Genomic DNA, 10,495 nt, shown 5'->3' with positions numbered 1-10,495 from the left:
CATGGTCCTGTTTTCTGAACTGTCCTCTTTTCCATGTGTATATTTGCAGTTCTTAACACAGAACCATTTCATCAGCTTTGATGTTACTGGCAAAACTCCCATTGATCGACTTGATTGCCTTTGGTAAGAGATTTCACTGGAATTCGATTGCTGTCTCAGGACTGCGAGAGATACGTGATAACATAGTCCTAACAGGCTGTTTCCAACAGGAAATGTTGATACCGAGCTGCAGAGGCATTTCACAATTTGATTTCATTATATTAACAGTCTTCAGAACATACAATATTTCATTTATAAAAAGGGATAGGAGAACACAGGCAGATACCTGCCCATGCTCTGTGTGTGAAGGGAAGGGCTTTGATGTGTGCCCAGATGTAGGAAAGGTGGAATGCATTTCTACTGAATTTTAACTAAAAAAAAGAAGAGGAGGAAGAAAAAAAGTCAAGGATTTGTGATTAGCTTTGAATAAAACATAGTCAAGTGTCTATGTCCACATATAAGGTGGACCACCCCCCCAACATTATCATTGCACGTATGCACAGATACATCTTTCGAGAATTAAAGCCTGGTTTTCAAGGAGGATGAGCCTGTAGACTAGGTCTGAGCTCAGCGTGCCTGGTCCTGCAGGGACCGATGCTTCAGCACATATCTGATATCTCCAGCAGATGCTGGTCCTAGTGGGCCTTCCTCACCAGCCAGGGTCGAGTCCCATCATGCTCTGATTGTGTGGACATTGAATCAAAGGGAGAAAACAGAACAATTCACAGACATTTTCTGCTACCCATTCACAAAGCAGGATGAGTCCATGCAAGACCTCACCAAAACTACGGAGACTGTGGAAACCATGCCATGGCACACACCAAATATCACAGCTGTACATTATACACCTCTCACACAGGGCCACAGCACCCTGTCTACCTAAATAGGGATTTTAGCACACTATTTAATGGCTCTGAGGTACAAATGCCGATCTAGTGACACAACTGTTAAACCATTTTTTAAATTGCATCTATCCATTGGTAACAGCCTTCTCAGAAACATGAGGTTGAGGTTTTCATCACCTTTTTCAACACTTATCACCTGTCATATTTTTTCTTCCTGGCTGAAAAGGGAAGGCTGCTCTGTGGTGCCCGGTGAATCCTGGGGACACATGAAGAGATCAGCCAACACCTCGCATGGTGGAAGAGGGAGAAAAGGAACTCAGATTTACCTTGAAAACACTGCAGAAGAAGATGGAGGACACTGAAAATTCAGAAGGGCTAAAGAGCTCTGAGCTGAGAACATGGCCATGTTGATGACCAAATGAAAAATCAAAATGTTTCCTCTGACTTAGAGCAAGTCCTGAAAGATAGCTGACGTGCAAGCACCGTCTTTTGTCGCACCGACTGCCTGCCACCAGCCTCCGGGCACCAGCCTTGGCTGTGTGGCAGCGACGTGCTGAACATGCGAGTTCTCATTGCGCCAATTAAATGGCATACGGAGGTAGAGAGGAATTTCATGCTTAATTAGGGGATGTGTTTGGAATATGATTTGTGGTAATACATCTATAACAAGGGAAATTAATGAAAATAGTTAATGAAGGGTAATCTAAGATACCAGGGTTTTGTCTAAATCAGCAAGAATAGAGTCCCAAGGACATTCACAGTGTGATTTATAGGATTATTTTTTTAATGATCCATGAGATCTTAATGTTTTCAGTGCAAGGGGCAGTTGGGGAAGTGGTTAGGAAGGGATCCCACCTGCGAGGCTATTTGTAAGATAGGTTCCTGTGAGAGGCAAATCTGAATTTCTTACCTGCTTTGTACTGTCCGATATTTCGTTTCCTTTAGAAGGCACTTTATGTCTGTGAATTTCCCTCTTTACAATTTTATCTCTATCTATAAGGAAAAGCAGTGAAGTTTGCCTCATATCCAGCTGCTTTGATTTTACACAGTGTTTGGACAGCAGGTGTATCTCAAAAAACCCCCAAACAAACAGAAACGCAGGCAAAATCATGGCCTTGCAGGATGCTCAAGACCCTTGAGCTATAAAGCGTAAGATGGAAACTCGAATTAAAATGGATGCATTAAAAACAACTTTTGTACAGAGCCATGGCAAGCCAAGCAGATGATGTATGGTGCTGATATCAGCTGTCATTAAATAGCATGGCACAGCATGGGACAGGAGAGTCACCATTGCCACTGGTGTTAACCAAAGCTATGGATGGCCAAAGCCTTTCCCAAGGCCTCCAAGGCTGGCAGAGCTTCATGAGAGCCCAAGGAGGCGTGAGAGCGTCCTTGGTCTCCCCTGCCAGACCAGGCCCACCTCGAACAGCAACTCCAGCAAGAAGGAGGGGTTGAAACCTGTGCCGTACGCCTGTCAAAAAGCCCTGTACAAAGGCAGGACCTGGCTTTCACCTCCAGCCAGCTTTCACCCTCCCTCCTGGAAAAGTATTTTTTGCATGGTGCCCAGGGTACCATGGGGAGCGTGCGATGTACACGAGCAGAGGAGAGGCAGCGCAAGCTGGATGGCTCCTGCTTAGCAGTCTGCTCACATCTTTCTCCCACGAAGAATATTCAGCTTTCTTTGTCTAAAATGTTGAGTGGTTATGAATAGTAAGGATAGACTATCTGTAATTATTTTTAAATTATTAATGGTTTTGTTAGATCCCTTCACTTTTACATTAGGTTTCTGTTAATGTAAGTTAAATCAAAATGTACTTCAGTTTCCAGGCAGCTCCCAAATGTATTTTTCATTCTTTCATAACATTACTTCAACTTCTCGATGAGGTGTCTATGATAAAGTTTGCTCCCGAGCCGGCAGACTCCCAGTCCTAATGAATTCAGCGAAAGGCTCACCGAGCGGACTCTTATCAGCCAGGCTAGATGGCAAATGAGGAGGCCGTCGCTGCATTGCCAGCTAATATACTACCCCCAGCTAGCAGGTGTCATAGCCTATTCGTAAGAAGGACTGCGGAGGCCACGGGGGTATCATCGAAGACAAGGGGAGAGTTTATCAGGATAACTGAGTTACTTTATTGGCACTTTCCATTATGCTTAGGAGACTCGGGTTGTTACGCCAGACACTCCTGATCAGGAAATATCTGCTGAGTGCCTCGCTCAGGGCTCAGACCTGGCAGGCGGTGAGGTGAGGGTACCGCTCGCCACCCTGCCCGCATCCCTGCCCCAGGAGATGCTCTCAGCCGAGGCCGGGGGGCTCAGCGCTGGGCGACCCCAAGGTAGAAACGCGGTCTTCTCCGGAGACCCCCCTATCCTCCCCTCGCCCCTCGGCCGGGCGGGGCCCGGGGGCTGCGGGGGGCCCAGGGGGCCGCCGGGACGAGCCGGCCGCCCCTCGCCCGCCCGTCGCCCCGCGCCTGCCGAGGGGAGCGGCGCTGGGGAGAGGAGCGTGCGGCGTTAAACGCGGGCATTCAACACAAACGCCACGGAAAATGCCTGGATAAATTATGCAGAGGGATTTCTGGATTTCTTTCAAGTAATTAAGTTTCGATTTCTTGCATTTATTTTAGTGCCAGGAAGCACGAGGCGCCACGGACGGCAAAAGTCTTCATTGATCGTTCCGGGCTTTAAGTTTGGCTTCGTGACTTGACTTGCCTTGCGGCGGCAGCGCGGCCCCGGCGAGGCCGAGGGGCCGGCGGGGGCCGGCGGGGCCGTCCCGCCTCGGGAGGCGGCGGGGGGCGGCGGGGCGCGGCGTAGGGTGCACCCAAGGGTGCCTTGCCCAACACCACGCACCGACACCAGATTTGGAGCGGGGAGAGGGGGAGCAGGAGCCGGTGCAGGCAGCGATGCTGGGCTGGGGGGAGCGGGGGTGCTGGGAGCGCGGAAGCACCTCCGCGGGTGCGGGGCTGCCCCGACGGGGCGTCCCGGCCCGGTGGCTGCTGCGGCTCCGCGGGTTGCAGCTGTCCGCACCCGCGGTGCCCCCGCGGCGGCGGGGCCAGGTCGCCCCCCGCCCCCGGAGCCCCAGGGGAGCGGCCCGGCGGCGGCGGGGGCCGCGGGCGGTGTGGGACACCGGGGCCGCCCCTCCGGCAGAGCCGGGGCCGGCGCTGCCCTGCGCTCAAAACAAAGGTAGAGTTTGCTCAAAGTGTAGTCCGCATCTTAATGGATTAAAAATTCATGGGGCGCATTAGGTTCGGTAAAATATGAATGCGCGGCTTTAAATTTTAATCGTAAATCAGAACATGGATACATGAGAGGCGACAGTGATTTCTCCCCAGATGTCTGCGTGGGTCAGGGCGTGGGCGTGGGCGTGGGTAAGGGCGGGGGGGGGCCCTCTCCTTTTATTTAGGCGGCCCACTGGTGCGCAGAGCCGGCTGCAGGGCCCGCGGCCCCGGAGGGCCGGCGAGCTGCCGGGGGGCGGCGGGGGCTCCGCGCCTGCTGCGGCTCCCCCCGCCGTCCCTCAGGACAGCGGGCGGGGGGTGAGGCTGGGCATCGCCGCGTCTCTCTCAAAAAAGCCAGAAAGCAAACAACAAAACACGGGCAACAAGCGGGGAAAGGGAAGCGCAGCGCTGGCCGGGCGGCGGTGCCGCGGGCAGGGCGCTGCCGGCAGCGGGGTAGGGCGGCAGCGGGGCCGGGGCCGGCGGCGAGTCCCCGCAGCGCGGAGGGACACCGGCGGGCGCGGCCTCCGCGGGGCCCCCCGGCGTCAGCCCCCGGGGCCGGCACGGAGGAAAGTTTGCCCAGCTCTTCCGCCGCGCTGCTCCGCACCCCGCTGCACCCCCGTGGCGGCCGTTCGGAGCGGCGATAAGCGCTCGGCGTTTTGGAGATCGGTTGTCAGTTGCTATTAAAATCAAGATTAATTCATATTAACGATATGCATTCTCAATTCTCCCGTGTGGCAGCATACATTAGAACAACTATTGCGAGTAATTAAACTCAACGCGGGAGGGGTTAAATGTATAGCGTGGAGAGGCTGCCTCCTCGCCCTGCTCTCCGCCAAAGTTCAGCCGGGGAGCCGGGCGCGCAAAGCCCCTTCCGCGGCTCCGCGCAGCCGGCAGGCTGGCTTCCCGCCGACCTCCCAGCGCCAGCGAGGTATTTTCTTCCCTTTTTTTTTTTTTTTCTCCAGAAAGTGGGAGATTTTCCTCCTTCGCCCGCACACCTCCCGCACGCCGGTGCTGAAGCGCGAAGGGTGGCGGCCGCTGCCGAGGCGGCGGAGGCGGGAGCGGCCGGGCGCGCCGCGGGGAGCCCGGCGGAGGGAGGCGGGGGACCGCTGCCTCCCGGCCAGCCGCTGTCCGCCACGGGCGGGCCGCGCCTCGCGTGGGCTCTGCCCGGGATTTACTGCAAACGCGCACGAATATTATTGATGGCTTTTTCTCGGGCGTTGGAGATGCTCGATGCTTTAGACTAATTAGACAAGCCAAAAGCCTTTTGAAGATTGAGCAAATTGGACAACCCTTGTTAATTAGAACATAATTTAAAGTTTGAAATTATATCACTCACGAAGTAGCCTAATTAGTATGACGATATGTTAATAGCCTACTGAGACGCGAAGCGCGGAGGTTTGGCATGAACTCCTTAAAGGCTTGCAAGAAAATCCTCTTTCCTATGTTGTCATTAATAAAAGATTTCTATAGACTTCAGCCTTTCAACGGTGACATACAATTTATAGTACACACAATGCATTAGCCCATAGTGCTGCTCAATTTTTTTACTATTATGAAAACTAATAAATTCGTCAAGCTGAATTAAGCATACAAATCAGATGAGGCATAACAGATTACATATTGAAGCGCTGTGTCTCCCGAGCCTAAATGAAATTTCAATCTAATAATTCCTTCCTGGCCCGGCCATAATTTGTTTAGAGATGTTGTTCTACTTCTTTCCAAGCGCTATTCGCACCATAATTAAATGATACTCAAGCTTTTAACTTTGATTTATTTCATTTCTTCGAGCTGGCGACAGTGAGAGCTGATACAATGTAATTTTTTTTATTTCCCTTAAAATTACCAAGTCTGCTGTTTAGGTGAGAAATTAAACACCTAAGCACTTATTTTAACCTTCCTGCTGCAAAGTGAAATTCATGGAAATAAACTGGGCCACCTTCAGCAAAACTGACTTTCCCCGATTTATTTTCTCTCTTTTTTTTTTTTCTTTTCTTCTTTCTCGGAGAGAGAGGCAGGGGAAGTTGGCGGGACAGCGGTGCGCTTTTGCAGGAGGATCCCTCCGGCTCCCCGCCGGTGGGGGACGCCGGGGGGGACAGACCCCGGCCGCCGCTCCCTGCGTTTCCCTCCGCGGCCCCCGCGCAGCGCCCGGCGGCCAGCGGCCCCCCGCCGCCCCCGCCGCCTCGCCGGAGCGGCGAGCCGTGCCAGGGCAGCGCCCGGGACGCTCTGTGGCCGTGGGCTCGTTGCGAGCCCGGACGGGACTTCTCTCTTCTTTCCGTTTTTTTTTTTTTTAATGGACGGTGGATTTGGGGCGGGGGGGGTGGGGGTGTCGTGTCCCCCCCCTTTTTTTTTTTTGCTTTTTTGGCTTTTTCCCTCCCCTTTCCGGGAGGCGGCGGGGCGCGGCGCGGCGGTGAGTGTGGGAGCACGCGTGGGCGTGGGCGCGGGGGCGGCGGGGGGCGGGCAGGGAGCGGCGGAGGAGGGGGCCGGGGCCGAGGAGGCAGGCGCGGAGGGCCCTTCCCGAGGAGTTGGGCTGTAGTGACAGGCGAGAGGGGAGGGGAGGGAGGGGAGAGAGTAAAACCCACCGGCGCGGCGGCGGGGAGGGCACTTCGCGAGAGGCGAGGGCCGGCGCCGGAGCGGAGGCGGCGGCGGACGGCGGCGAGCGCCGGGGCGGAGGGCGGGCGGGCGGGCGGGAGGCAGCCCGCGCATCCCCCGCGCATCCCCCGCGCATCCCCGGCTCGCCGGAGCCGCCTCTCCCGGCCGCGTCCTCCCCGGCGGGGCTCGGGCAGCCGGCTGGGGGGCGAGTGGGATTTTTTTTTTTTTTTAATTTTATTTTTGGGGGGGTGGGAGCGCGGGGGGGGCCGGGGCTCCTGTGGCTTTTCCGGGGGGTCCGGGCCCCCGGCCCCGCGCCCCTGCCCTCCTCCGGAGGCCGCCTGCCGGCGGGCCGGGCCGCGGCGGCGGCGAGCACCATGATGATGTCCCTGAGCAGCAAGCAGCCCTTCGGCCTCCCCCACGGCGGCGGCGGCGGCCTCCACGAAACCAAGTACTCGGCCCTGCACAGCGCCTCGCCCTGCCCCTCCGCCGGCGCCGCCGCCCCCGCCGCCAGCTCCCCCAGCAGCACCGGCACCGGCGGCTCCGCCGGACGCGGCTCCGGCTCCGGCCCCGGCTCCGGCTCCGGCTCTGGCCCCGGCAGCGGCGGCTCCGGCTCCGGCTCCGGCTCGGGCTCCGGCTCCGGCCCCGGCGGCGGCGGCGCGGAGGCGATGCGGCGGGCCTGCCTCCCCGCCCCTCCGGTAGGTGCCCGCCGCCCGCCGCCCCGCTTTAAGGGGAGCCCCTCGGCGGCCCCCCGGATCCGCCTGATGATTTTTTCATGGCCGCGCAGCAAATCACCCGGCGCCGCCGGGCGCTCGCCCAACTTATGCATGCGGCGGCTCTTGCCGCCCGTATTAATTTTTATGACCTGGGATGCTGCGTGCGGCTGGTGCGTCTGTCCGTCCGTCCGTCCGCCCGCCGCTGGCTGCCTCTGTGCGAGCGGCTGCGCGCCGCGCCCGCTCCCTCGCCCCGCTCGCTCCCTCTTCTCCTCTCCCCCCCCCCCCTTCTCCAGGATTTCTCTTTTAACATGCTGGGAAGGTTTTAGTGGCACGGCGGAGTGCGCGGGGAGGCGAATTCCCTGCTGAGCGTTATGTGTGCCTTCTATTTGCAATTGCAGAGCAATATATTCGGCGGTCTGGACGAGAGCCTGCTGGCCCGCGCCGAAGCCCTGGCAGCGGTGGACATCGTCTCCCCGAGCAAGAGCCACCACCACCACCCGCCGCACCACAGCCCCTTCAAGCCGGACGCCACCTACCACACCATGAACACCATCCCCTGCACCTCGGCCGCCTCCTCCTCCTCGGTGCCCATCTCCCACCCGTCCGCCCTGTCGGGCACCCACCACCACCACCACCACCACCACCACCACCACCACCAGCCCCACCAGGCGCTGGAGGGGGAACTCTTGGAGCACCTGACGCCGGGGCTGGCTCTGGGGGCCATGGCGGCCCCCGACGGCGCCGTGGTCTCCACGCCGGGCCACGCTCCCCACATGGCCGGCATGAACCCCATGCACCCGGCGGCGCTGGGCATGGCCCACGCCCACGGGCTGCCGGCCCACATGGGCTGCATGAGCGACGTGGACGCCGACCCCCGCGACTTGGAGGCCTTCGCCGAGCGCTTCAAGCAGCGCCGCATCAAGCTGGGGGTGACCCAGGCCGACGTGGGCTCGGCGCTGGCCAACCTGAAGATCCCGGGGGTGGGCTCCCTCAGCCAGAGCACCATCTGCCGCTTCGAGTCCCTCACCCTCTCCCACAACAACATGATCGCCCTCAAGCCCATCCTGCAGGCCTGGCTGGAGGAGGCAGAGAAGTCCCACCGCGAGAAGCTGGCCAAGCCCGAGCTCTTCAGCGGCGCGGAGAAGAAGCGCAAGCGGACCTCCATCGCCGCCCCCGAGAAGCGCTCGCTGGAGGCCTACTTCGCCCTCCAGCCCCGGCCCTCCTCCGAGAAGATCGCCGCCATCGCCGAGAAGCTGGACCTCAAGAAGAACGTGGTCCGCGTCTGGTTCTGCAACCAGCGCCAGAAGCAGAAGCGCATGAAGTACTCGGCCGGCATCTGAGCCGGCAGCGGAGGAGAATCGACCGCATCACCACCACAGAAAAAAAAAAAAGAAAAAAAAATCTAAATCAAAATTAAAACAACGGCCAAAAAAAAAAAAGGAAAGGAGGAAAAAACCCCACCCGCCCCAGCCCACCCCACCGCCCGCCCCGCGCCCAACTTTCGGGGGAACTTCCCCGCGGAGCCGCCGCCCGGACCCGCCCCGGCAAGTACCGCTGGTTTTTATTCTTAACAGACCTCGCCTGGGTGCCAGCGCGAAGGGTGCCCTTGGCAGAGGGGTGCCCTTGGCAGCGGGGTGCCCGCAATGTCACGGTTTTCTCGGGACCCAAACTTGAATCTAGAGTTGAGGCTTGCGCCGCGAGAGACGTCTCAAAAGTATTTTGATTTAAATAATAATAAGAATGATTTAAAAAAAAAAACACAGATGGCAGGTTTTTCTGCATTTACACTGCGTATTATAAATATATAAATATATATATATTTTTACTGTGGTTATTATCCTTTTCTTCTCTGAAGTTATGACGCTTAGGGAAAGAGCTGATCCTGCTGTGTTCACTGGTCTTCAAAAGCTATTATTAGATTACTGCCAAACAACCCCTTGTAAATTATTAATTTATCTCTCTAGCAACTTCATTTTGTGCTCATTCTAATTAATTACACCTCTTTAATCTAAGTCTTGATAAAAGTAAAAAAAAAAAGGATAGTGAGAATCAAATATTTTGTGTTGGTAGGATTTATGAACGTGAGCTTTTCTCTTCTTCTTCTGAACGTCCCTTTTGGCCATCTGTAAATTGTCACCTGAACCTAAGGTATTTCTCTGGCGAGTATTCTTATTCGTACGGCGTCGGCACCCTATAGTAGATGTCCTACATTATTTGTGTAGCCTGATTCACTGTCCGAGGTATTTGTTTACCGCGTTACATATTTAATGGGGATTCCCACACTGTCCCCACCACACGCTGCTCCCGAAGCGAGAAAGGACGTGGCCGCGTAGGTGACAGCGTGGGGGGGGTTGTCGCTTCGGGTTTCTTGCCAGCACAATATCCGTCTTTCTCGATTTCAAAGCTGTATCGCGACGGTGTTCAGACCGGCTCGGTTATTTATCTATCTATCCTATTGCTTATTCCGTTATTTATTTGGTCGGTCGGTTATTTATTACCTTTAATTGCAATACTTTTCCACTTCAAGGGAGGAAAGTCCCTTTTGGAGGTCTGTTTGTAGAAAAGCCAAATTTAAATTTGTAGGAGAGGGAGCGAGCGAGCGAGGCTGCACTGCTTGTAAATTCACAACTGGTTTGGTACATTTCTTTTGGAACAACAACAATAAAACGAGGGTACTCGGTTGGGTACCTGTATGTATTGTAAATATTTCATTGGCGTTGACGCACATATAGATATATTCTTACAGATCCCGCTGTATCGCTGTTCTATCCGAGACTGTTTGAAGTCTTAATTTCTGTACATGACCCGATTTCGTTGGTTTTTTTTTGTTTTGGGTTTTTTTTTTTCCGGTTAATAGGAGGTTTATTTATTCTAGTAATGTACTAAGTTATTTTTAAATGTTGTTAAATCGTCTTTCATTAAAAAAAAAGAAAAAAAGGGTTTTAACGTTTTATTGGCAAAGCGCGTTTGCTGCTTCTTGTTTCCCACCGCCAGCCTCTGCCCGACCCTCCGGGCCGCGGCCTTCGCTCGGACCCCGCGGCCAGGCGGGGGCTTTGCCCCCCGGCTGCGGCCCCCGGGGCGGGGGGGGGGGCGGCCCGGG

General features: G+C 55.9%; 1 protein-coding gene across 1 annotated transcript; it reads left to right on the top strand.

The window, feature by feature from the left end:
- The first annotated feature begins 7,056 nt into the window (after window positions 1-7,056).
- Window positions 7,057-8,735, top strand: POU4F2 (POU class 4 homeobox 2). The gene is made up of 2 exons (XM_075499306.1): window positions 7,057-7,377; window positions 7,794-8,735. Exons 1-2 carry the CDS (start codon window positions 7,057-7,059, stop codon window positions 8,733-8,735), a joined length of 1,263 nt encoding a protein of 420 aa, XP_075355421.1.
- Window positions 8,736-10,495: the final 1,760 nt, after the last annotated feature.

Source organism: Mycteria americana, chromosome 4 (genome assembly GCF_035582795.1).
Source record: "Mycteria americana isolate JAX WOST 10 ecotype Jacksonville Zoo and Gardens chromosome 4, USCA_MyAme_1.0, whole genome shotgun sequence".
Lineage (NCBI taxonomy): Eukaryota > Metazoa > Chordata > Aves > Ciconiiformes > Ciconiidae > Mycteria > Mycteria americana.
This window is presented reverse-complemented; position numbering and strand designations above follow the sequence as displayed.

Excerpts from the sequence above, each read along its gene's own strand:
- POU4F2 (XM_075499306.1), top strand. The coding sequence starts at position 7,057 with ATGATGATGTCCCTGAGCAGCAAGCAGCCCTTCGGCCTCCCCCACGGC. Across the intron at positions 7,378-7,793 it reads CCTGCCTCCCCGCCCCTCCG|AGCAATATATTCGGCGGTCT; the intron begins GTAGGTGCCCGC and ends TTGCAATTGCAG.